The sequence below is a fragment of the Pituophis catenifer genome, unplaced genomic scaffold, assembly GCF_029215685.1.
Source record: "Pituophis catenifer annectens isolate HBS135680 unplaced genomic scaffold, rPitCat1.0.hap2 SCAF_3, whole genome shotgun sequence".
NCBI classification, from domain to species: domain Eukaryota; kingdom Metazoa; phylum Chordata; class Lepidosauria; order Squamata; family Colubridae; genus Pituophis; species Pituophis catenifer.
In genome coordinates, this window is record NW_027256883.1 from 209633601 (window position 1) to 209661526 (window position 27926).

At 43.1% G+C, this 27926-nt stretch overlaps 1 protein-coding gene across 1 annotated transcript; it reads right to left on the reverse strand.

Moving 5' to 3' along the window:
- On the reverse strand, positions 1-27729 carry PCMTD2 (protein-L-isoaspartate (D-aspartate) O-methyltransferase domain containing 2). The gene is made up of 6 exons (XM_070941815.1): positions 27648-27729; positions 17531-17866; positions 10092-10194; positions 8489-8660; positions 8087-8210; positions 1-3262 (listed from the first exon to the last, which is right to left on the reverse strand). The coding sequence occupies exons 2-6, from the start codon at positions 17835-17837 to the stop codon at positions 2883-2885; spliced, it is 1086 nt and encodes a 361-aa protein (XP_070797916.1). The 5' UTR covers positions 17838-17866; positions 27648-27729; the 3' UTR covers positions 1-2882.
- Positions 27730-27926: the final 197 nt, after the last annotated feature.

A 27926-nucleotide genomic window follows, 5' to 3' on the forward strand; every position in this document is an offset into this window, starting at 1 on the left:
TTAAGGTGGAACCATTTTTATTTGACACAGACAGGTATTTTGATAAAAATCTGTATTTTTGAAACCACTTTCTTTCCAATGGTCTCCATGCTCCAGAAGTTAACTTTCCTTTCCCAATCTTAATCTCTAAGCTATTTACATCTTCAACTACCTTAGGAAAGCAAAACCTTTTTATTGTAAGGGTACAACATGGCGATTCTATCCAAAGCTACCCAAAAAAAAAAAGAATGCTTATGTGAAACTGGAAAACAATAAACATTGGAGGGAACTGCGATATATATATTTTGCAGAACAGATGTCACAGGCCACGTTAGTTTGCTAAAACACACTGACCGGATTAACCTGTGAGTGTGTGTGTATGCTGGTGTGTAGGAATACCACACTGACAATTCCTCTTCTGTTTACAATGTTAAAGCCTATGTTATTTCACAGTTATGCTGTCACCCAAACACACATTTTTTTTCTACCTTCGTATATTGATAAAACGACAACTGAACAAATCACAACGGCTTGCAAATCTTGCTATCTTTCACCCCAAACAAGAGAAAAGGCTCCATAAGATCCTTGGTTTTTTTTTTTTGTTTTGTTTTTTCTAAGTGCTGGAAAAAAGAAAAAAAGAATTCTTAGATTGTTTTTAACAAAGGAGATGATGAAGAAAAACCTTTACACCATAAAACTCTGATCGTTCGCTCTTAAGAAAAAGAAACAACTCAAGAACAAGTGGAAAGAAGTAAAGTTGATGAAAAGAATGCCTCTTTGGGGTCAGAATTTATTAACACCAAAAGAAGAACGTTTACTGAACTAAACGTGAAGATTAAACCCAAGTCGCAGAGAAGAATTTCATAGGTTCTTTGATAAAACTTGCATTCTGGACAATTAAAACTTGAGCCTGACCACAGGGAAGAAGACACCTATGAGGTCAAACTTGATGGGCCACTCACCCAAGATGAGGACAGCCCAAAAGGCCCAACAGACCGACTCTGTCGAAGAAAAGCGATACGGAGCGTCGAACAATTAACAGCATCGTTCAGAGCAAAATGAAAAGATACCGAAGGAATTCAGCACAGTTAACTGCATTACCGAGAACAGAGCTCTACAAAATGATCGTTTGCTATGGTTGACGCAAAGCTTCAGATGACACAACATGGAACGCAACATTTCACATGCAGTGCCTACTAGACTAAGGGGCCGGGGTCTCTCCCCTGATGGGAATAATCACAAAGCACAGGTTTATTCGGCTCCCGGTAAGCCCACAGGACATCGTCGCTTTAATTCAGAACGAGGAGAGTTGCTTTGCCAGAGCTAAAAATGGGGTGGTGTTTTTCTTTTTGGCCTGCATTTCAGCTTAAAATTAAAAAAATAATAATAATATCAACCTCTGGTTCACTGTTTTCTAACTTAAAAGCAGCCAAACCGCGAACACTGAGAAGTTAAATGAAGTTAAAACGTTCCACAGGAAATCTAAAGCAAACTGAAAACTATCTTCGGGTCCCCCTTGGGGAATATCGGGTTTTTCTGTCCAATATTTCAGCTGAAAGGGGGGGCGGGGAAGAGAAAAAAATCCCTAAAATTTTAATGAGAGTTCCTGCTTCTGCTCACTCTAAATCCCAACCCCAAAACCAATCTACTTTCCAGAAGAAGGATTTGTGTGTTACGGGACATTTAAGAAACCTTGTGCCATGTTTTCAAAGCAGCTGCTATAAAAAAAAAAAAAGAGAGGGGGAAAGGGAGCCTAACATGAGTTTTTAGCCTTTCTGCTAAAGCAGAAGACCTTGGGGTGGTGGGGTAAAGACACAAGAGCCCACCCACCCACTCGTTGTTTTCTCCAGAGGCTTCCTGTTTGGATGACTAACTACCTGAATTCAAACAAGGTGCCCGATTTTCTCTCCGTGACACACTTGATTGATAAGAGACCTTCGGAAAAAAGACCTTCGGTTGGTTTGAAGGAACTGTTTTCCTTCTCTTGTTTTCGTCTCCTTCTTCATCACCTGAAATCCGTGTGGGGAATGATAAATCCCAGCCAATCTTCAGGCGAGCCTATGAAAAAAGTCAAGACTTCTGCAGCGTTAAGAAGTCGTGATTTGACCGTCCTTGCTTAAGCCGCAAGTGGCCTTTTTTTTCTCTCTCTCTCCTTTTTTTAATCATACAGGAGAATCTCTTCTGGGTTTTTTTTTTTTTTCCCAGATCGTCGTCGTCTGGGGAATCGTTCCCCTTCTTGCAAAAGCTCTGTTTAAACATCTGATGGGAAGGCAGCCCTAGTGGGTTCAGCTGAGGCCAGCCTCCGAGCCCCACTCACCGATAAAAGATTTATTTATATTTATTTTATTTTTCCAGTGGGTTGTTGTTGTAGATGCCAGAACTGAGCGGGTCCAATTCAACGCAACGATTTTCTGGGGGTTTTTTTCCCCCCGAGGCATTTGGGTCCCGTCAAACTAATTCCCGAAACTGCTTCCTGGAAGAGAGAGAGAGAGAGGAACGAACGAACAAACAAACAAACAAACAGTGGAGATATTCACAAATATTTCAGCAAATGTGTGATTTCCCTTTCAGGGTTTTTTTTTTTTTTTTTTTAAACCGGCATGAAACCCCTCACTTCCGTCAGATATACGGGATCGGCTTGCCGCACTCTCTTCCCCACCAAGGAAGTTCTGCTTAGGACAAAACCGGAGCGCACAAATCAAGGGAAAGGATCTGGGGGTGGTGGGAAAAAAAGAGGCTATCCCATTATTTTTAAATTCCTGGCAGCCGTGTACCCCCCGTTTAGCTCTCAGCACACTCGGGTGGTTTGTGTGAAAAGGCAAGCAAGTGGCCTTGTGTTTGTCAGCCCTGCTGAGTGTTTTATTGTCCTGCTTCCCTCCCTGACGATCGGCTTCCCAAGGCTCCTATTTCTCTCTATAATAAAGCAGATAATATTTCAAAGGATCGGGGAGAGGCAGGCCGAGTATTTTTTCTCTCAAGGTGTTTGTAGCCGGTTCGGGCTTCAGTTCCGGCATAGGTTTCTCCACCTCTTCCCTGCAATCTTCTTCCAATTCCTCACAATTATTATCCTCCAAAGGGTTGGAGATCCGGCTCGCAAAGACCTCTTTGTCCAAGAAGACGATGGTTTCCATCCGGCGGTGCCGGATACGCCGCCGTTTAAACCTCGGTGGGTTTCGGAGGCCGTTTCCGTTTTTGCTGGCTGTTTCTTGATGGATCAGCTTTTTAATGGTGCTGCGGATGGCGATGCGAGCCAGGTCCTGTAGGCTGCGAACTGACACCGGGGCTGGAAACGGGAAAGAGGAGAAGGGAACAGGTGAGGGAATCCGCCTTGGAGCCAGAAATTATACCTGGCTCGGGTTAGAACAGTGGTTAGGGTTAGGGGCCCACACCCCATGGAGGGGGGCAATTTGATTTTTAATGGGGGCAATTTGAACCTTGTTTAAACCAAATTAATGGCCTTTTAGGCTTCCTCCGTGTGAGTAGAGTTCACTTTTTGAGTAAAGTAAGAATTATATGTCACGGGGGGCTGGGCCATAAGGATTTTAGAGATGCTTAGGTGGGGCATGGCCAAAAAAAGGTTGGGAACCACTGGGTTAGAAGAAACTAAACTGATAGAACAGATGTTTAACAGATTAACAGAGTTGGAAGGGACCTTATAGATCATCTAGTCCAACCCCCCGCCCAAGCAGGAGACCCTACACCGTTTCTGACAAATGGCAGTCCAGTCTCTTCTTGAAATTCTCCAGGGATGAAGCTCCCACAACTTCCGAAGGCAACTTCTGTTCCATTAGTTGACTGTTCTCACTGTCAGAAAATTTCTCCTTATTTCTAGGTTGAATCTCTCCTTGATCAGTTTCCATCCATTATTCCTTGTCTGGCCTTTGGGTACTGTACAAAATAGCTTGACCCCCTCCTCTCTGTGGCAGCCCCTCAAATATTGGAAGACTGTTCTCATGTCTCCCCTGGTCCTTCTCTTCACTAGACTAGCCAGGCCCAGTTCCTGCAACCGTTCATCGTCTGTTTTAGCCTCCAGTCCCCTACAGAGAATCTCTGTAGCTCAGGGTTGAAATGTTGGACGCTTGGTGCTCTCTGAGCTTGGGGTTTTCTTGCAGACATGTCATTAGGAAACTAACAGAATAATGGAGTTGGAAGAGACCTTGGAGGACTTCTAGTCCAATCCCTGCTCAAGAAGGAGTTCCTCTACCATTCCTATAACCAGAGACATTGGATACGACATTGGTAAGCAATACATTTCATAATAAATAATAAAAATAAATTCCGGACAAATGGCTGTCCAATCTCCTCTTAAAAACCTCCAGTGATGGAGCACCCAAAACTTCTGAAGGCAAGCCAATCCGCTGATTAATTGTTCTGACTGTAACATTACCTGCTCTAGAAGGAAGTGGGGATGCTCTCTTTTTATATACAAGTGATTTGTACCAAACGTAATCAAGGAACTACCAAGAACATTCCCACCAACACTGATAAGGCAAGCCCCTTGTATATATGCAGAGAGCAAACCCCCACTCCCTTCTAGCACTGATGATGTTACCTAGTTGGGTCATGCAATGTCTGCGAGAAAACAAGCAAGCCCAGAGAGCGCAAAGAACCCTTCGTGTCAACCCTGAGCTACAAATATTCTCCTTTATTACTACCTCTTTGTGCCCAGATCCAAGCAAAGTGGCCTTTTGGAATGGACAGATTTTGTCAATAGACAGATTGAGATGTCTGGCTCAGAGAGTGGCAAGGACTCTACAGAAATTAAAACCATCAAAAAAAGGACAGCAATCTGATCAAGGTCCTGGAGGCCACTTGGATGCTATGTCTAGCAAGAACAGAGAGCTGATTGGTCTCTAGGACATCTTCCAAAGGAGGAAGGACATAATGAGATCACCTGAGCAATCGTCATCAAGGAGTTACTGTAATAATGGCTGTCATGTAATCTGACCCTCTTCCCTGGCTTCCTGCTGCCTGAAATAGGCCCAGTCCTAAACAGATATAATAGTGGCCAAAATTGTGGAAACCTTTTGGGAAAAGTGTATTTTTGAGGTTTAATGGCTAATAACACCACTTTTTTTTTTTTTTTGGAGTTTCAAGATAATCCTATTCCACTGCTGGAATGGCCTGGGAACAGCCCAGACCTTTAACCCAATTAAAAATCTGTTTAAGAAACTTGTTAGTCAGAAGCGACCCAGCAATAAAACCCAGTTAATAGAAGCAATCATTCGATCTTGGTTTCACATGATAAGAGCTGCAGAACTAAAAGACTTGGTTCAGTCCATGGGAAGACATTGTAAGGCCGTAATTCATGCTAAAGGTTACCCAACTAAGTATTAACTGACATGGTGATAATTTTTGTAGATCTCGTTTTTTCTACGTCTTTCACTTCCCTTCTTTATACTGTAACTGCTATTCTAATAGCAAATCCTTCATGAAAGTTATTGCATTACGTCCTTGATTCAATTATCTTTCAATTGATATATAACTTTATGGTACTACTCAAAAAAGAAAAGAAAAAGTGGTGTTATTAGCTAGTTTTAGAAAATACACTTTTCCCAAAAGGTTTCCACAATTTTGGCCACTATTGTAAATAGGTGCCGCTTCGGTGGGAAGGTCACAGCGCTCTGCGATGTCATGCTGGCCACACGACCATGGAAATGTCTTTGCACAGCACTGGCTGAACGAGCCTTGAAAGAGTTGGCAAGGACTAGCGGAGTATCTATGGAGGCGTAGTCAGTCATCCAGGTCACGGTTGTCCCAAAGGTGCTTTTTTTCTTTTTTTCAAGAGGCGACTGGACTTTCTGGTTTTTCTTTGAAGACGTTTCGCTTCTTATCCAAGAAGCTTCTTCAGCTCTGACTGGGATGGTGGGGAATTTCAGAGCTGAAGCAGCTTTTTGGATGAGAAGTGAAACGCCTTCACAGAAAAAACAAAAAGTTATATTATGTTATATTATGTTATATTATATTATATTATTATATTATATTATATTATATTATATTATATTATATTATATTATATTATATTATATTATATTATATTATATTATATTATATTATATTAATTATATTATATTAATTATATTATATTATATTATATTATATTATATTATATTATATTATATTATATTATATTATATTATATTATTATTACATTATATTATATTATTATTATGGTAATGAATACAACTAATATGTGGATTATAATTGTTTAAAAATAACTGTACCCAGATCACACACAGTTTGATGGAAATTGAATGTTATATAGCTGGCTGAGGAATTCTGAAGTTTCATCATGTTTCAGATTAAAGGCTTCCTTTTGCATCCCAATTGGCCCCGCAGCATATTAAGCAAATAGCCAATGGAGGCATTCCTTTCCATATTCCCCATCGTGTGCTTACTTAACTCTCTTGCAATCTCTTCTTTTCGGATGAGCAAAAGTTGATTTTCCCCTTGCTAATGATCCCAGAACAGAGGTGAGGATTCCTAAGGGCGAGGGTGTGGAGAAAAGGGGCTGTAAAATTTACGGTACCCCTTTTCCCCACCTCCCTTGTGTGTCACGCCCAAAAGCTAAAAAATACTGGATGAAAATACATACTTGGTTGGAAAAAATGATAAAGGAACATATAGACTTGAAACCAGAGGTATTTTTGTTGGGCATTCTACCGGAAAAATATGAGAAAAAGATTATATATCTGGCCTTGCATATATTGACCGCAGCTAGAATTGTATTTGCACGATGGAAAAATGATGAGATTCCATCCGAGGGGAATGTAATTAAGAAAATATTAGAATGCGCAGAAATGGATAGACTAACACTCACTATTAAGGATAAAGAAGAAATTGAATATTTTTTTATTTGGGATGTATTTTATCAATAGCTAGACAATAGAAAAAGAAGTTAGAAAGGAGGAGATATAAAAAGAGGAAATATTAATGTGGAGAGTTGTTAAAAAAGATGATGTTAAGTATTATTGTTATATTATATTATATTATATTATATTATATTATTATTATGGTGATGAATACAACTAATATGTGGATTATAATTGTTTAAAAATAACTGTATCCAGATCACACACAGTTTGATGGAAATTGAATGTTATATAGCTGGCTGAGGAATTCTGGGAGTTGAAGTCCACAGGTCTTAAAGTTGCCAAGGTTAGAGACCCCTGAGCCAAACAATCCAGCCCATTATAGCAATGGAACAAGTGGTGGGTACACTGTGTATTTATTGATGTGCTTGTTTATAACCTGCCTTTATTATTTTTTATAAATAACTCAAGGCAGCCAACATTCTTAATACTCCTCCCTCCTCTTATTTATCCCCACAACCCTGTGAGGTGGGTTAGGCTGATGGAAAGGGAGCCAAAGTTATCCAACTGCCTTTCATGCCTAAGGCGGGACTAGAACTCACAGTCTCCCGGTGATTGATCCAGAGTCCCCCAGCTACTTTTCATGCTTAAAATGGGATTAGAACTTACAGTCTCCTGGTATTCACCCAAAGTCACCCAACTGCCTTTCATGTCTAAATCCAGACTAGAACTCACAGTCTCCCGGTGATTGATCCAAAGTCCCCCAGCTACTTTTCATGCTTAAGGTGGGACTAGAACTTACAGTCTCCTGGTATTCACCCAAAGTCACCCAACTGCCTTTCATGCCTAAATCCAGACTAGAACTCACAGTCTCCCGGTGATTGATCCAAAGTCCCCCAGCTACTTTTCATGCTTAAGGCGGGAATAGAACTTACAGTCTCCTGGTATTCACCTAAAGTCACCCAACTGCCTTTCATGCCTAAATCCAGACTAGAACTCTCAGTCTCCCAGTGATTGGTTCAAGGTCACCAAATTGGCTTTCATGCTTAAGGCAGGACTAGAACTTACAGTCTCCTGGTATTCACCCAAAGTCCCCCAGCTGCCTTTCATGCCTAAAATGGAACTAGAACTCACAGTCTCCTGGTGATTGATCCAAAGTCCCCCAGCTACTTTTCATGCTTAAGGCGGGACTAGAATTCACAGTCTCCTGGTTTCTAGGCTCAAGCACTAGACCCAATCTTCAAAATGGAGCGAATCAACACATAAACAGAGACGGGTAGATGTGGCCGACTTACGCAAATGAACCAGTCTGGACTTCCCTGAATCTAAATGGTTGGGTTGGATTAGAGGAGCAAAGGAAACAGCCAAGATCTTCTTGGTCTCCCAGGCGGAAGGGCCTGTTCGAGTAATCTTCGTCAGCTGCATGGAATGACAAAAGCAGAAGGTGAAACGTGTGCTGCAGCAGAAATCACCAAACACAACTCCGTCCCCCCACATGCACGCACACACCGGGCAGAGAACCGGTTGCTAAAATTTTTCAATCCCACTCCTGTCTCCATCCCCCAGCTACCTCAGATCAGTTTAATCTCAGTGGTGCCCTTTCATTTGTTTCTTGGATATCGAGCCCGCTCTTTATGGAATTGACTGAACTCAAAATTTATCGGAGACAATAGAAGGCGCCCATCCCACCAGCAAACCTTCTCCTCCAGGGGCATGACAAGAATCCCCCCAACTTTCAGCAAGTTCTTCATGTAATCTTCGTGTTCCTTCTGGACGCCGGCTCCACAGTAGACGCGGTCGTATTGAGAGCATTCTGGAGAGATTTCTAAGCAGTTCCCAGAGACAAAGGACGGCTCGCAAAACTCAAACCTCGGAAGGAAGGAAGGTGGGTTGTGACTGAGACTTTCAACACGCCATTAGAATTCAGTTTTAGTTTAGATTTTTTTTTTTAACCTCTCACCTTTTACAAATAACTCAAGATGGCGAATGTATCCTAATAAATACTCCTTTCTTCTCCTCCCAGTCCCCGCAACAACAACAACCCTGTAAGGATGGGTGGGCTGAGAGAGTGGGACTGGCCCACCGTCACCTCACCTAAGGTGGAACTAGAACTTGCAGTCTCCTGGTGATTGGCCCAAAGTCACCCAGCCATCTTACATGCCTAATGTGGGACTAGAACTCACAATCTCCTGGTGATTGGCTCAAAGTCACCCAGCTGGTTTCCATGCCTAAAGGAAGGACTAGAACTCACAGTATCCTAGTTACTAACCCTTCCCAACTGGGAAAAAGCAAAGAAAGCCACAGAGGACTGGCACTTGAAAGCCACAGAACCCATAACCTGCAGTGCTCATCTATCATTTACCTCTCTTTATGGTGCTATTATCTCCAGATCTGTTATAACTGGCCCCCTCCAAAGACCTTGGCCAGCTTATACCGTTTCCCTGAAAATAAGGCCTATCCCCAAAATAAGCCCTAGCATGTTTTAGGCATGCACCTAATATAAGCCCTACCCCCAAAATAAGCCCTACTTAAGAGCCTGTGCCCAGTCTGTCTGGTTGCTCACAGTGCCACAGCCATGAGTTGAGGTGGGGTGGTGCCCAATACACCCTGCATCAGCTTACCTCAGGGCCCCCGCAGCCTGGCCACCCACGACATCTGCCTCACCTCGTGGCAGAGGTGCATTGCTTGGCCTCCTGTTCTATTGTGGCCGTGAGCAAGCAGAAGAAATGGGCTGGCGGTCATGCAGGGTCCTGCTGGACGTGGCTGCTAGAGTCACTGCTGCGAGACGAGGCAGGTCTCAAGGCATGGGTAGCCTTGCTGCAGAGGCCCTGGTGTAAGCCAGTGCGGATGCATGGGGCAGTTCCATTCCCCCGCCTCATAATGGTGGCACTGGCATACTGCACAGCCTCCTGCCCCGCCGCATGCAAGCAGAAGAAGTGGGCCTCCCAGACATGGAAAATAAGCCCTAGTGCCTATTTTGAGATCCAAAAGAAAATAAGACCTGGTCATCCCACATACAATAACCGCCCACACAAAAACAGCCATAACAGCAAAAAGAAAAATAAACATATTACAGGGGTCCACTATAAACACAACCCTGAGAACAAAGCCAGCTCTTTCAGAACCGAAAGAGTGGGGTTTTTTGGCTTAGTTGGGTTGCTGAACAAGTGGCTGCTGAATGAGGATTACGTATGCCTACCTTGGGTTCCCTTCCTTCTAGAACGAGGAATGACTATCTGAAGGGTAGGACTTTTTCTGAAAATCTGCTTTAATGCAACCTAAGCGACCTTCTCATCTTACTTGTCAAAGCTGTCACTTGTTCTGATGAAGAAGTCCAGTTTCTGCTTTGCATATTCTATAACATCCGCATGAAGCTCAACGCCATGGTTTATTCCAAAAGGACCTAGATGTTTAAGGAATGCAAAGAAGACAGTTGTAAAAGGCAGACTGAGTTCAACCAGTTCCTCCCAGCTTGAAAGTCAAACTAAGGCAGTGTTATTGCAATTTCACTGGCCTATAATGGGCAGGTACTCATTTAAAGCCATGTATAAATAAATTCTTTAGTTTTATTTCCTAGGAGAATTGAACTATGTAATGGATAAAAACAGTACCTGGGAAGATCCTGGAAAAGATAATTAAAAAAAAAACAACCCAGATCTGTGAACAACTAGAGCCAAATAAAGTTATAACTAGTAGCCAGCACGGGTTTGTTAAAAAACAGATGATGCCAAACCAATCTTATCTCTTTGTTTGATAAAGTCACTTAATCAGTAAACTGGAGAAATGCTGTGGACATAGTATACAGTAGTGGCCAGAATTGTGGAAAAATTTTGGGCAAAGTGTACAGCATTTTCTAAAACTAGCTAATAACACCACTTTTTTTTGCATTAGTACCATAAAATTATATATCAATGGAAAGATAATTTAATTAAGAATGTAATGCACTAATTTTTATGAAGGATTTGCTATTAGAACAGCAGTTAAAGTATAAAGAAGAAAAGTGAAACACGTAGAAAAAACGAGATATATAAAAATTAACACGTCAGTTAATACTTAGTTGAGTAACCTTTAGCATGAATTACGGCCTTACACCATCTTCCCATGGAGTGAACCAAGTCTTTGAGTTCTGCAGCTGTTATAATGTGAAACCAAGATTGAATGATGGCTTCTATTAACTGGGTTTTATTGCTGGGTCGCTTCTGACTAATAAGTTTCTTTAGTCGGCTCCACAGATTTTCAATTGGGTTCAGGTCTGGGCTATTCCCAGGCCATTCCAGCAGTGGAATAGGATTATCTTGAAACTCCAAAAAAAGTGGTGTTACTAGCCATCAAACCTCAAAAATACACTTTTCCCAAAAGGTTTCCACAATTTTGGCCACTACTGTATTTAGATTTCAGTAAGGCATTAGACAAGGTAGACCACAATCTACTTTCTTGGTAAATTAGAAAAATATGGAATAGACAACATTTGTAGCTGGCTGACAAACCGTACTCAACAAGTAGTCCTTAATGGTTCTACATCCACATGGAGAGAAGTAAGCAGTGGGGTACCACAAGGCTCCGTCTTAGGCCCAGTTACTCTCCAATATCTTTATAAATGACTTAGATGAGGGAATAGAAGGGGAACTCATCAAATTTGCAGATGATACTAAACTGGCAGGAATAGCCAACACCCCAGAAGACAAGTTCACGGTCCAAAAAGAAGCTTCTTGGATGAGAAGAGAAATGTTTTCAAAGGAAAAGAAAGCAAGGAAGTCCAGTTGCCTTTTGAAAAGCATCTTTGGGATAGTACAGGTAGTCCTCGACTTACGATCAAAATGTCCACTGCAAAGCAAGGTGGCTGTTAAGTGAGGTGCCTCCGATTTTACAACCTGCAGGGGCTAAGTGAATCACACGGTTGTTAAGAGACACAATGGTCACAAGATAAGGATTACCTATATGGAATAACTAACAAGGACAAGGGAAAATTCTTTGTATTTCACTGGAAAAGCCAATCAAGCAATGAGGAAATGGAAGATGATGACACAGAGAGAGGGGAAAAAAAGACAGATGCAGAAAATATGATTTTGATATTTTTCTTCTTATTTTTTTTATAGCTTCACATTTTATTAGTTTATCAAAATGTAAAATACAAAAGAAAATAGAAATAATGGGAAACGAGGGGAAGGGAAGAGAAAATGTGAGGTAAAAGGGGAAAAAGGAAAAAAAGGCGTTGACTTCCGACTCTTTTTAGCACAGTAGAAGATAACAATATTACAGCCTCAACTTTTTACTTTTGCACATTAATATAGAACCAGCCATTTCTTTAGTAGCATATCTATCTAATCAGGAAAACCAAAATCAAGTTTCATTTAAGCGTAATATATTCTCTTCTTTGAATAATCAATTTAACCATCTTTGCTTTTTCTTTCTTACTGTGGAAATAATAAATATTTGTTTGCACTTATAAACAATCACCATTTATATTAACAAATAATATATTAATATTATATTCTTTCAGATCCTTTAACCTTAAAGGGAAAAAAACACACTTTTTAAAAATTCATTTTAAAACACTAAACATTTCTTTAAAAACATTTCTGAAATCAGTAAATTCTGGTACATTTGTTTTTAAACTTCCTCTTCATTTTGATTTTTAAAAATCTCCTATTGATAGCATCTGAGTTTATAGCACTGAAAAAAGTGACTGATGACCATTTTTCACACTTACGACCATGGTCAGATGATCAAAATTTGGATGCTTGGCAACTGACTCATATTTATGATGGTCGCAATGTCACGGGTCATGGGATCTCCTTTTGCGACCTTCTGACAAGCAAAGTCAATGGGGAAGCCAGGTTCATTTAACAACTGGGTTACCAACATAACAATTTCAGTGATTCACATAACACCTGTAATAAGACATGAGGTAAAATGAGGCAAAATTAATTTAACAAATGTTTTGCTTAGCAACAGAAATTTTGGGCTCAATCGTGGTTAGAATAGAATAGAATAGAATAGAATAGAATAGAATAGAATAGAATAGAATAGAATAGAATAGAATAGAATAGAATAGAATAGAATAGAATAAGGAATGGAATGGAATGGAATGGAATGGAATGGAATGGAATAGAATAGAATAGAATAGAATAGAATAGAATAGAATAGAAAATGGAATGGGAATAGAACAGAAGAGAACAGAAGAGAAGAGAACAGAACAGAAATATAGAAATATAGAAATACAGAAATAGAATAGAATAGAATAACAGAGTTGGAAGGGACCTTGGAGGTCTTCTAGTCCAACCTCCTGCTTAGGCAGGAAACTCTATACTATTTCAGACAAATGGTTGTCCAATCTCTTCTTAAAAATCTCCAATGTTGGAGTGTCACCAGCTTCTGAAGGTAAGCTATTCCACTGATTAACTGTTCTCACTGTCAGGAAATTTCTCCTTAGTTCTAAATTGCTTCTCTCCTTGATTAGTTTCCACCCATTGCTTCTTCTCCTACCTTCAGGTGCTTTGGAGAATAGCTGGACTCCCTCTTCTTTGTGGCAGCCCCTGAGATACTGGAAGACTGCTATCATGTCACCCCTAGTCCTTCTTTTCATCAAAGTAGACATACCCAGTTCCTGCAACCGTTCTTCCTATGTTTTAGCCTCCAGTCCAGTGGTGGGTTGCCCCCGGTTCACACCGGTTCTATAGAACCGGTAGTAAAACCAGCGGGAGGCTCCGCCCACCGACCCCATCAAAACGCTTCTGCGCATGTGAAGAAGAACGCGTATGTGTGCAAGCAAAGCGCGCGCGCGCCCGTGACCCCACTACGAACCGATAGTAAAGGTAAGTAGAACCCACCCCTGCTCCAGTCCCCTAATCATCTTTGTTGCTCTTCTCTGCACTCTTTCTAGAGGCATAAATTGAGGACTACCCAGTATTCACCTTATCTTCAGTTTCGTAGAATATTTATAAAGATCCTAAACATTCCTCTAGATTCTAGAAACTCTTCTTTAGCGCACCGTTTACTGATGGGATTGTTATACACAAGGAGTAGTAGAAAGTGGCTTTTAACCGTTAGCTTTTCTTTAGTTTTTTTTCTCACTTTGCTTAACCTGAATAGAGAGACTGAAACGGGTTGGCTCTTTTCGTGCAGCACAGACGACATTCTTAGGTTTTGAATGTGCTTTTAGTACTTTCGTAATAACCTCTGCAGATGTTTGCGCGCAGGGAGGATCCACAGGTCACCCAGACCTGTTTTGCTGGCTTGTGCTGACATACAAAGTAGGGCAAAACAACAATTAATGATTCAGACAAGCAATGGCTGCAGGTTTTCTCTGCTGAAGGCATCGAATTAGGGGACTCAATCTTAACAACCCCAAATCCAAGTCATTAACGTTTCAGAATCTACTAGGATAACATCTTGGATCTACAGAACGAACATCTGCTAAGAGGTTTCAGGGAAATTAAATGAGACATCCAGGCACCTGGCTAACACAATGGCTGCCATTCCCTGATTTCCGCAATAAGCGAAGAAAATGATGTATTTCTGCAAGACGGAGAAATTCATTTTAGCCTAGCCTGTGGAAGGAACTTAAAGCCATCAAAAGCATTACATGCATATACTATACATTTACATATATCAGGGGTTTCCAAACTTGGCCCCTTTAAGACTTGTGGACTTCAACTCCCAGAATTCCCTGGAACTAATGCATTCCTTTTTGATATGTCGATCCACTATAGCCTGATTGCTCTCTTGTAATCCCTTCTTCTGCAACCTCTCTGCTGTAGCCTGTTTACTCTCTTGTAATCCCTTCCTCTGCAATCTCTCCGCTCTAGGTTCTAGGAGAAAAAAAACCCAGGCATGGCTGGGTGAGGAATTCTGGGAGTTGAAGTCCACAAATCTTAAAGGGGCTGAGTTTGGAGACCCCTGATTTATATTCACAGAAGAGAATATTTGTAGCTCAGAGTTGAACTGTGGGGTCCCTGGTGCTCTCCGAGTTTGGTTGTTTTCTGGCAGACAAGCAAGCTAACAGTAAACAACAGCCCAATTAAGGAACCACTAAGAACACTCCCATCATCCTGGACAGGGATGCCTGCTATTTGCCCTTTTAGACCAGTTTCTTTATTTCTTTAATAAAGAAATAAAGGTGATGACTTGGAGATTCTCAAGTCATCCAGGTCATGCTTGTCCCAAAGGTGCTTTTTTCCTGCAAGGGCAACTGGACTTTTTTGGTTTTTCTTTGAAGGTGTTTCGCTTCTCATCCAAGAAGCTTCTTCAGCTCTGACTGGATGGTGGGGAAATGGAATTCTTCAGCCACGCCCACAGAACCGGTAGTAACAAATTTTACATTTCACCACTGGAGTCAAGCTATTCTCCAAAGCCCCTGAGGGTAGAACAAGAAGCACTGGGTGGAAACTCATCAAGGAGAGAAGCAACTTAGAACTAAGGAGAAATTTCCTGACAGTTAGAACAATTAACCAGTGGAACAACTGGCCTCCAGAAGTTGTGAATGCTCCAACACTGGAAATTGGAGCGGTGTAGGGTTTCCTGCCTAAGCAGGGGGTTGGACTAGAAGACCTCCAAGGTCCCTTCCAACTCTGTTATCCTATCCTATCCTATCCTATCCTATCCTATCCTATCCTATCCTGTCCTGTCCTGTCCTGTCCTGTCCTGTCCTGTCCTGTCCTGTCCTGTCCTGTCCTGTCCTGTCCTGTCCTGTCCTATCCTGTCCTATCCTATCCTATCCTATCCTATCCTATTCCCAGGTCTGAGTGGTTTCGGAATTAACGGTGTCAATGCGAACCCAACACTGCAGAATAACATTTTAAGAAGTGTGACACAGCTGAGGCAGCTGAACTAAGATGCAGAAGCCTAGATACTCAAAAAAAAGTAAGCAAGAAATAGACCAACAAACACTTTACAGAATATGGGAAAGGGGGCAGAGGACCCCAATCGAAGCCAGCTAGGAAATATTCTCTAATAGTTATTTTTAGGACCTAAAGCCGATTCAAACTGGGGAAAAAGAAACTTCCTGCAGCTCCTCAAAGGACCAGGGCTTTTGAGAACTGTAAAATACTTTTACAGTGAGTTGAGGGAGCTATAAAATACAGCAGTGCTAACAGTTCGCCCGCAGGATACTAATCCAACATAGTGCTGAGTATTTATTTTGTTCCAAAGTGGGAGGAAGGTCACAGCGACTCGTGTTCATGCTAGAAAAATCCCCTGGTTTAAACTGACAACTGAAGCTAGGCAGGAAGGATGCGATGGCGGCACATGGGAATACGGAACCGATGCAGAAAAAATGGTAATTCCCTCACAGTCTTCCCCATAGATAGGCCACAAAAGCCTATTCCTCGTTTGGCAGAGAAGCTTCTTGAGTGAAAAAACTCTGTTTTGTGGAAATAAGCAATAATACTTGCATCCTAGCAGTGCCCACTCTATTACCGGCAGTTCTCGGTTTACGGCCGCAATTGAGCCCCAAATTTCTGTTGCTATGTGAAAGTTGTTCAGTGAATTTTGCCCCACTTTCTTGCCACGGCTGTTAAATGAATCACTGCCGTTATTAAGTTAGTAACACAGTTGTTAAGTGAATCTGGCTTCCCTGTTGGCTGGTTCTCAGAAGGTTGCAAAAGGGGAACAGTGCAACCGTCGTAACTATGAGTCAGTTGCCAAGCGTCCGAATTTTGATCCCATGGCCACTGGGATGCTGCAACGGTTATAAATATGATAAGCGGTGATACCTCATTTTTTTCAGTGCCATTGTGATTTCGAGGAGTCACTAAATGAACTGTTGTAAGTCAAGGACTACCTGTGTTAGCCTTCAGAAGCAAAAAGTATTTTGCTTTCAAGAGGCAAGAAGCAGGATTTACAGGGAAAATTTGGCAGAATACAGGTAGTCCTTGACTGACAACAGTTCACTTAGTGACCATTTGAAGTTACGACGACACTGAAAAAAGTGACTTACGACTGTTTTTCATGCTTATGACCAAGTAAGTTAAGTAGCCTCGAGTAATCAAAATTCAGAAGTTTGGCAACTGACTCATATTTATGACGGTTGCAGTGTCCTGGGATCCCCTTTTGCGACTTTCGCACAAGCCAAATCAATAGGGAAGCCAGATTCGCTTAACAACTGTGTTACTAACAACCTAAAAGTGCGTATAGTCAAGGCGATGGTTTACCCAGTTGCAATGGATGGCCGTGAAAGTTGGACCATAAGGAAGGCTGAGCGCCAAAGAATGGAGGCCTTTGAACTCTGGTGCTGGAGAAGACTCCTGCGAGTCCCTTGGACTGCAAGGCCATCCAACCGGTCAGTCCTAGAGGAGATCAACCCTGACTGCTCTTTGGAAGGCCAGATCCTGAAGATGAAATTCAAATACTTTGGCCACCTAATGAGAAGGAAGGACTCACTGGAGAAGAGCCTAATGCTGGGAACAATTGAGGGCAAAAGAAGAAGGGGACAACAGAGAACGAGGTGGCTGGATGGAGTCACTGAAGCAGTCGGCGTGACCTTAAATGGACTCCAGAGGATGGTAGAGGACAGGAAGGCCTGGAGGAACGTTGTCCATGGGGTTGCGATGGGTCGGATACGACTTCGCAACTAACAAGAACAACAACTAACTTAACCACTGCAGGGATTCACTTAACAATGGTGGCGAGGAAGTGATCAAACGGAGCAAGACTCGCTTAACAAACGCCTCACTTACCAACAGATATTTTGGGCTCTGCCGCGGTCGTAAGTCGAGGACTAGCTGCGCAAGACAACTCACCCAAGATGAGCCCGACCATGGAGCTCAGGTAACCGGTGCCGCTCCCTAGATTCAAGAAGGAGAGTCCAGGCTGCAGGTCCAGGGCTTCCATGACTTCGGAGTAAATGCAGGGGGCAGAGAGATGGATGTTCCCATGTTTCCAGGCCAAATCTTTGTAGGCGTTCTCCTTGAATTCCTCCAGGTAATAGTCAGCCCGGTCGACTGCCCTGAAGGCCTGTTCTACCAGCTCCGACCGAATGTACTGAGCCTCCTTCAGGTTATCGATCAACTCGTCGTTGTCTTCTCCCGCGCTCACTGCCCCTCCCATCGTCCACGCCGGTTCCAAAAGAATCAAGCCTGGATCACGGAAGAAGCAGAAAAAAGTATTATTAGCGAGAAGTCTGTAAAGCAGGGGTGTCAAACTCGATTTCATTGCGAGCCGCATCAGGGTTGTGTTTGACCTCGGGGACCAGGGTGGGTGTGGCCAGCTTGACGTCACTCGTGTTGGGGCGCCTGTGGTGGCCCGAGCGCTCTGCCAGTGAAAACGGGCTCCCAAGCTCTTTTTAGCTGCGACGGCCTCCTGCAACCCTCTGCCAGCGAAAACGGAGTTCACGGGGGCAATGTCCAGGCCCTCGCGAGCTCTGTTTTTGCTGGCAGAAGCATTGTGGGCCGGTCCTTTGCTGTTTCCAGGGCGGCCCAGCGGGTCAGATCTAAGCACCCCGCGAGCCGGATCTGGCACCTGGACCTTGAGTTTGACATCACTGCTGTAGAGATTCTCAGTCATCCAGGCCATGGTTGTAGTCCACCAGCAGCCTACCGAGCTGGCAGCAGAGTCGGACAGTGAGGAGGCTGGGGAGGAACATGGGCCAGTCCTGGAGTCTTTGGAAGGCCCGGATGGGGCCAGGGCCATCTGGGAGTGATGCGTGGACTCCGGAGCTCCCAGAGTCGGACAGCAGAGAGGCAGAGGAACAGGAGGAGCCTGTTCCTAGTGCACGCATGCGCAGAGCTGCCAGAAGGCAAGAGCAACTAAAGCAAAAGGGACGACTCAGGAGTAAGGCCAGGAGATTATTGGCCCCTCCCATAAGGCTTAAAAGAGAAACAAAGGCACTTGGGGCCTTTTGCAGGAAATCAACGTTGCTAATTCTGTTTCCAGTCAGCATCTCCTGTTTGTTTCTGAACTCCGTGGGGCTTTGCCAAGTAAGGCCTTTGGCAGGGTGTCAAAGAAGATAAAGGTTGGAGATTATGCCGAAGGACTTCTTCCGAAGGACTTTTGTTGCAACTAATTGGGACTCAGCTGGGAATGAACGTAATTCTCAGGTGTTACAATAAAATAGGTTTTTTTGGGACTAATTGTGTCTTGTAATGACTCAGTAAGCCTAGGTCACCACAATGGTTGTCCTAAAGGTGCTTTTTTCAGGAGGCAACTGGACTTTCTTTTTTTTCTTTTGACGATGTTTTGCTTCTCATCCAAGAAGCTTCTTCAGCTCTGACAGGATGGTGACTAGAATGAGAAGAGAAATGTCTTCAAAAGAAAAAATCCTTCCATTCCCCACTATCCTGTCAGAGCTGAAGAAGCTTCTTGGATGAGAAGCGAAATGTCTTCAAAAGAAAAAACAAGAAAGTCCAGTTGCCTCCTGAAAAAGCACCTTTGGGGCATATTGTTAGCGACCATCAGGAGGAAGAGTTGAGAAGATACTGCGGGCATATACAGGGACTCCTCAACTTATGACAGTTCGTTTAGCATCAGTTATCCGATCAGTATGAAGTAGTTTCTCTCAATGTGGCCAAATTCTGCTATGGTTTATGTAAAATTAGGCAAAATTTAACTGTCCACTCTTAAACCACCACCAATTGCAGTAGTCTTTATTCTTTTATTTTTTTATTATTATTATTGTTGTTCTAAATGCTTTTATTTGCTGGTCTGTGATTGTAATAAAAATTGATTGATCATTCGAAGTTACAACAGCATTGAAAAAAGAGGCTGAGAGACTTGTGACCATTTTTCACACTTACGACCATTCAGCGTCCCTGTGGTCACGCGATCAAAATTCAGAAGCTTGCCAACGGACTCATATTTATGACGGTTCTAGCGTCCCGGGGTCACACAATCCCCTTTTGCGACCTTCTGACAAGCAAAGTCAATGGGGAAGCCAGATTCGCCTAACAACTGTGTGACAAACTTAACAACTGCTGTGATTCATTTTACAACGGTGGCAAGAAAAGGTTGTAAAATGGGATAGAAATCACTTGCAGAAATTTTGGGCTCAATTGCGGATTGGTTGTATATACTAAACACACACGCACAAACCTTGTTAATTATAGCCCTCTTTCTCACCAGAGATTTCCCCTTAAAAATCACAGAAATACAGAAATGTGAATTCCAGCTGACCTTTGACCTTGCATTTCACTCCCCCCCCCAGTGTGTGCTTTTGTGAAGGAACAGAGTACAGAAGTGTGACAATCTGTGTTATCAATGCTTTACAACTAATCCTCCAATTTATGACCTTCACGGGTCTGTAAAGCAAAGAAGAGTTGAAGTAAGATCAAAGCACAGTCAGGGTTTCACTTAGCGACTGCTTTGCTTAATGACTGCATTGTTAGTCCCAGTTATGGTTGCTAAACGAGGACTAATGGTATTTTTCCTGAAACAGTCTTGAAGTATATAAAGTTTGTTCCTGGACCTCTTTGTAGAGGAGATGGACTCCTCCCACACCAACCATTCCAAAAGTCCCCCAAATTCAGTTGTCTTAATGTCTGAATATAGGTAGTCCTTGACTTACAACAGTTCATTTAGTGACCGTTTGTAGTTACAATGGCACTGCAAAAAGTAACTTATGACCGGTGGTGAAATTCAAATTGTTTTACTACCGGCTTGGTGGCATTGGCTTGGTCGGCATGGCAGGGAAAGGATACTGCAAAATCTCCATTCCCACCCCATTTTGAGGCCAGCCAGAGGTGGTATTTGCCTGTTCTCCAAACTACTCAAAATTTCTGCTACTGGTTCTCCAGAACCTGTCAGAACCTGCTGGATTTCACCCGTTTATGACCCTTTTTCACACTTATGAGTATTGTGTCATCCCTATGATTCACCGACTCACATTTATAACGGTTGCAGCATCCCGGGGTCACGCAATCCTCTTTTGCAACATTCTGACAAGCAAAGTCAATGGGGAAGCCAGATTCACTTAACAACGGTTTTACTAACTTAACAACGGCAGTGATTCACTTAACAAATGCGTCAAAAAAAAAGCGCCATAAAATGAGGAAAAATTCCATTAACAAATTTCTCACTTAACAACATACATTATGGACTCAGTTGTGGTCATAAGTTGAGGACCACCTGTAGTAGCAATGAGACTTTATAATTGAATGCATAATTACACTTAAAATTACACAGGGTCACCCAAAGAATTAAAAATGATGGAAAAGCACATATCTGTTGATCAGTCTGAAAATAGGAATTTGGCAACAGAGGTCAAAGATTGGTACAAAATTCTACTATACAAATCTGCTATGTGTTCAGTGTTGCTTGGATCCTTGCCTTAAAACACATGCAACCTCAAATCCAATATTTCAGCCAGAAATCCTCTTAACCAAAATATTCTTAAATAATTGTCTTAACTGGGGTCATTGTATCACATTAAAAATCTTACATACTCTTTTTTTCATGCCAGTTCTAATGAGCGAGCACTTTGTAATACCAAGTGGCATTTAGATAGACTGTTAATAATACATATAGGAAAAAAGAGCAGGGGAATTTTAATTACAGTATTTTGCTCTTCTAGTAAGACTTGTAGAAGAAGACAACCTGGTTTTTAGTTCCAGGTTTAACATGTTTTATTTTGGCATGTGTTTAGGAAAACCAATAACCCACTTGTATATATCAAAACTGTATCAATAAAATAAAACACACTGCAAAATCTAAATGGGAAATTACCACTTCAGCAGAGTTCTTATTGAACACTTGGTACTGTATTTAGGTGGACTTTGGATAATCTGCAAAACAACAACTACCAAAAAAAAAAAAAAAAACCATGCACCAAGATACCTCTTTGTTAGTTTTATACACTAAACTTTCTGCAGGAGGCCAAACAGAATTAACTGTTTCTTATCATAACAACAATCTTATAAGGTAGGATAAGCTGAAAGTGTATGATTGGTCTGAAGTCACCAAGAGAGAAAACAGAATTTGAGGGCGAAAGAAGATACTATTTATAGAAATAAGAATAGAAATATTAAGATTTGATTTAAAATATGGAAAAGGAACACTTTGGCAGAAATTGTAACTAAGTAAAATATATTTGGATATGATAAGTTGTATATGATATGATATGATATGATATGAACAGAATACTCTGTTTCATAAAATATGTGGTTGTGTATTGGGGGGAAAAACAATAAAACTTGATTTAACCCCTCCCCCCCCCCAAAGTCACCAAGAGAGTTTCTACAGATGGAATTGAACCTGAACTATAGGTGGTCCTTGACCTACGACCGTAATAGAACCTTGCATGACGGTTGTAAGTCACGATGGTCATAAAGCATGACCGCATGTCACATGGCTGACCTGATGTTATGACCTTTTCACAGGGATAGTTAAGCGAATCACCCAAGTCATTAAGCGAATCCAGTGTCATTAAGTTAAGCCTTGGTTGTTAAGTGAACAAAGATTTGCTCTGAAAGTGCCAGTTTTCAGCAAAACCATCGTAAAACAGAGTCACGTGTCTGCAGGACACTACAAATGGCCCAACATGGTCCATGTTGCCAAGCATGTGATGTTTGATGGAGGGATGACTGTCGGAACTTTGAATCGGGGCTGCAAACCAGCCCTGAGGTAACTTTGCCGTAACTTTGAATAAAGGCAGTCCTCAACTTACGACCCCGAGCCCAAAATTTATGTTGTTAATTGAGAAATTTGTTAAGAGTGAGTTTTGCCCTATATTACGACTTTTCTCGCCACATTTATCAAGGGAGACACTGTAGTTCTTAAATGAGTGACACGGTTGTTAAGTGAATCTGGCTTCCCCATTGACTTTGCTTGACAGAAGGTTGCAAAAAGGGATCATGTGACACCCCCCCCAAGGACACTGTAGCCGTCATAAATGTGAGTCAGTTGCCAAGCATCTGAATATAAAGCACGAGACCATCGGGGATGCTGCAACAGTCGTAAGTGTGAAAAACGGTCATAAGTCACTTTTTTCAGTGCCGTTGTAAACTTCAGACGGCCACTAAATGAACCGTTGTAAGTCGAGGACTACCTGCAGTTGCTAAAGAACTAGTCATCAGTTGAAGTACCTGTACCTGTTGGCAGATTTAAAAGGTACGGAGCAGGCTTGGTTTGTAACAAAACAGACTTGGAAGGGACCTTGTCTCTATCCGTGAGGTAAACCTGCATTTTTGGGAACTGACCTCCCTGTCTGGGCATGAACAGATGCAGAGCGGCTTGATAAGGGATAATCATGGCTTGAAATGAGGAGACTGTGAAGGATTTGTGGCTCTGACAGAACCTTCCCCAGGAGCTATACCTGCCCTAGAGATAATCGCATAAGCAGATCATCACCTATACGCTTCTGATAATAGCTAAATTCAACATTTAGGCCCAGAAAAATACCTCGGACTATCTTTAGGAATGGGCCAGAGAATGCCATGCTTTTCAATCCGGTCTTTGATTTGTTGATTTTATCATCTGACTGTATAGATAGGGCTGGGAGGCTCCCTTGATGGATCAATTCAGCAGCCTCTCTGGTTTAAATATTGTTTTTGCCACTGATGCCAGCTGGATGCCCTGGAACAGTGGCCAGATAGGCAAAAAGGCTATCTATCATCTATCTATCTATCTATCTATCTATCTATCTATCTATCTATCTATCTATCTATCTATCATCTATCATCTATCATCTATCTATCCGTCCATCCGTCCATCCGTCCATCCATCCATCCATCTTATCTATCTTCTATCTATCTACCTACCTACCTATCATCCATCCATCTCATCTACCTACCTACCTATTATCTATATCATCTATCATCTATCTATCTATCTATCTATCTATCTATCTATCTATCTATCTATCTATCTATCTATCATCTATCTCTATCTATCTATCTATCTATCTATCTATCTATCTATCTATCTATCTATCTATCTATCTATCTATCTATCATCTATCTATCATCTATCTATCTATCTATCATCTATCTATCTATCTATCTATCTATCTATCTATCTATCTATCTATCTATCTATCTTCTACTTACCTACCTATCATCCATCCATCCATCCATCCATCTTCATTCCATTTTTATTTTTATAAGCAACTCAAAGCAGTGAACATACCCAGGACTCCTTCCTCCTCCTATTTTCTCCAGAACATCAAACCTGTGAGGTGCCTTGGGCTGAGAAAGAGTCATTGGTTCAAAGACACCCAGCTGATTTCATGCCTAAGGCGGGACTAGAACTCACTGACTCCTGGTGATTGGCTTGAAGTCACCCAGCTGATTTTATGCCTAAGGCGGGGCTAGAACTCTCTCTCGCTTTCAAGCTTGGTGGCTTAACCACGGGACCAAACTGATATTGCTTTTTCCTTTCCTCATGAACGATTGTCTAATGTAATATACCTTCAAGTCTACCTTTCCCCACAAAGACTTGCGTGTGATGGCGAATTGAAAAGATTCTGAAGCATATGTCACCTTTCCCTTCCCTTCCATCTATCTCTACTCTCTTATTAGAATAACACAATTGGAAAGGACTTTATGGGTCATCCAGTCCAAACAACCCCACCCCTTTGTTATCGAACAACCATTTTCTAGAGGTGAAAATAAAAAAGGATCGCTTTCAAAGAAAATCAAACAAAGAACCGATATCAATAAAGGAGAATATTTATAGCTCGAGGAATGGGGGTTCCCAGTATTTGCACTCAGTCTCTTACGGATCCTGCAAAACACGGTCCAAAATGAAGAGTCCTAAATGGGATTTAAGTAGCAATGCCCCTCTTTCTAGCATTCAACTGCCGGTGCTCCCTACAGCTTTAATGCTTACCGTCAGCACATATATTCGGAATAGTCGAGTGGCTTCATTTTTAATTTACCGTCCGTTCTTCCCTGAGCAACCTATTCAAAGTCACAAAGATTCCCCCATGCGAAAGGACACGTGCTCCCTGACCTGGCTGGTTCTCTTGTTACAGGGGCTATTAGCATGCTTCTGCATGCTTTGTTCAGCCACAACAAGAGATAATTGGTTTGCAGCCAACTCAGGGCACACTTAGTGAAAACAAGGACTCCTGCCTACGTTGCCCTATCGCTGAAGGGCTGTGTATCCCAGGGGGAAGGAGGGTGTGGAGGATAATGAATAGCTTTCTTCTGACAACAACACACTCATGTTGCAGCCTGGGCCTAGAGCCGACAGCCCGATTTCCAAATATATATATTATCTGTTGTGTTTTCTTTTTCTGCTGTATATGACCATCACAATGCCTGGCATTTGCTCCATGCAGATTGACAAGAGTGCCAAAACTTTACTCCTTGGATTGGCAGCCCAGATGTTCCTTCTATTTACAGCAATGAAGTTGCGGGGTAGAACTTCACCTATATTCGCAGGACGCAACCTGAAACAACGGAAGCGATTTTCGCTCTGAAAGGAAACGCTTGGCTTTTTTTCAAAGCGAACAGCCCCGTTTCAGAGAAATCAAAGGTACTTTCAGAAGGAAAGTCCAAGCACAAACACTCAAAAGATACTGCCTAGCCATTCTGAACAAGGTCTGTGGGCATACAGGATTTTCTTAAACTTACATTCAAAGATACACCACTACTGAAAAAAAAAAAAATGACTATTTTTCACTTACAAATACCACCGCAACATCCCCACGATCACATGATCAAGATTCAGATGCTTGGCAACCGATTCATATTTAATGATGGTTGCATTGTCTCAGGATCGTGTGATTCCTTTTTGTGACCTTCTGACAAGCAACGTCGACGAAGAAGCCAAGATTCCCTTAACAACCTGTGTTGCTAACTTTAACCACTGCAGTCATTCCCTTAGCAGCGGAAACCTTCAAACGAGGCAAAATTCAGTGAACAACTGTCTCGTTTAGCCACAGAAATTTTAGGCTCAGTTGTGATCGTTAAATCGAGGACTACTTTATACAGGAATGCACGTGATTAGGCATCGTGAGAAAACGCATCATCTTCAAATGCCCGGTAAAGTTGCGGGGGTACTTTTTAGAAACGGCAGGGAAGCATCACCACAAGGCAAAAGTTGCAAAAGTTGCAAGAACTGTATTAACAGCCACTTTCACCGTGACAAGGACTTTTGAGGATTGAAAACCAGGATAAATATTTACCTATCTCCAGTATGCGAGATAAGGGGAAAGCTTTGGAGAGGGGGGCGGGGGGTTCGGTATTTTGAATATAGGGCAGAAGAAAGTTGCCAATCTTTTCTCCATAAGCAAACAACACATCGCCAGGAAAGATTAACAGATTAACACAGTTGGAAGGGACCTTATAGGTCATCTAGTCCAACCCCTCCCTCCCTCCGCCGAAGCAGGAGACCCTACACCATTTCTGACAAATGGCAGTCCAATCTTTTCTTGAAACTAAGACAAACTTGAAAGAAACTAAGGCAAAGGCTTACTTCAAGAGAGAGAAATGGGATAGTAATTTTGGTGCGTATGCTTGATGTTAATCTACACCAGGGGGTCTCCAACCTTGGCAACTTTAAGCCTGGCGGACTTCAATTCCCAGAATTCCCCAGCCAGCTTTGGAGACCCCCGCTCTACACTACCAAAATGGTTGTGAACCAGCCAGCCTTCCCCGATCTCCAAATATGTGGAACAACTCCCAGACTCCTCAGCAAAGGCTGGTTGGGGGGGATGCTGGTAGCCAAATCTCCCACATCTGGAGAGCCTCTCAGGTTGAGAAACATCTGTTAAGAAGAAACGCCAAAGTCCCATTCACTGCCAGCCATTTATTAACCTAATAAAAGAAGCTTGCTTAGATGAAGATGTGACACACAGAAAAACAATCCTAACCAGCAGTCAAAATTTATACCGAAAAGGCTGCAGGGCAACTCACAAAAAACCTCAGCAGGGCATTATTTCCAGACTAATCTTTTCAAGCGCCCTTTGAAGGGTTCACCAGGATGAGGGGAGATTTCCAGATATGGGGGGCGACTACTCCCCTACGATGCACAGCCAGTATGGCAAGCTGGGCACTGTGGGAATCCTGAGTGGGGAATCCACCCCTCCCATGATGCACAGCTAGAATGGGAAGCTGGGCATCGTGGGAATCTTTAGCAGGGTATCTCCTCCCCATAATGCACACAGCTGGTATAGGAGTCTAGGGCACTAAAGGGAATGCCTAGCAGGGAATCCCACCTCCTATGATGCACAGCCAGGATGGGAGGTTGGGAACCATAGGAAGGACTCCCTAGCAGGAACTCTCCTGCCCATAATGCACAGCCAGTACGGGAGTCTGGGGCATTAAAGGGAATGCCTAGCAGGGAATCCCACCTCCTATGACGCACAGCCAGGATGGGAGGCTGGGAACCATAGGAAGGAATTCCTAGCAGGGACTCTCCTGCCCATAATGCACAGCCAATATGGGAGTCTGGGGCACTAAAGGCAATGCCTAGCAGGGAATCCCACCTCCTATGATGCAGAGCCAGGATGGCAAACTGGGTACTAAGGGAATCCCTAGCAGGGAATCCTCCCACCCATGGTGCACAACCAGCATGGCATGCAGGGCACCATGGGAATCACCAGCAGACGAGAGGCTCTTTTGGTTCCTGGCCTTGGGCCCAGCACCCCTCTGGAGTGCAACTCCTTTCCTATCATGCCCCACCGACCCTGGCCAAGGATGATGGGTCCTGTAGTCCAACCTCTGTGCAGGGGGGCGCCAGAGCTGTTCCACCCTCTCCCCTCCCGGAGGAAAAGGGGAGAGAGGGCTCACCCCGCAGAAGCTGGGGCGGGAGGGGGGGGGGAGGCTGTTGCTAGGGGGGCAGAAAGGGGCGGGGGAGGCTGTTGCTAGGGGGGCAGAAAGGGGCGGGGCCTGGCACGAGCGAGGGGGGGCTCCCTCCCCCGGCCTGCCGTCACTCGAGGACGGAGGGAGCCCCGAGGAAGAACAGCCGGCGCAGCTCTACCTGTTCCTCCAGCGCCAGCCGCCTCCGCCGGCCCTCCGAGCCGCCAAACTCTCACCCCGCCCGCCCAGCCACAAGCCGCGTCCCACGGCTGTAAACAGAAGCCCAGCTGGCCAAACAGCCCCCCCTCAGGGCAGCGCCACTGCGCAGGCGCCGCCGCCAGAGCGCCTCTGACGTCACACGCCGGACGAGGCAGGGAGGCAGGCAGGCAGGCAGGCAGCGAGGGAACGTACCATGTGGGCCGGAAGGGAAGGGGGCCGAATAGAAGGGTCCACCGTTGTC

Excerpts from the sequence above, each read along its gene's own strand:
- PCMTD2 (XM_070941815.1), bottom strand. The coding sequence starts at position 17,837 with ATGGGAGGGGCAGTGAGCGCGGGAGAAGACAACGACGAGTTGATCGAT. Across the intron at positions 8,661-10,091 it reads ACAAGTGACAGCTTTGACAA|GTTTGAGTTTTGCGAGCCGT; the intron begins GTAAGATGAGAA and ends CTTCCTTCCGAG. Across the intron at positions 3,263-8,086 it reads GTCCAGACTGGTTCATTTGC|CCCCGGTGTCAGTTCGCAGC; the intron begins GTAAGTCGGCCA and ends TCCCGTTTCCAG.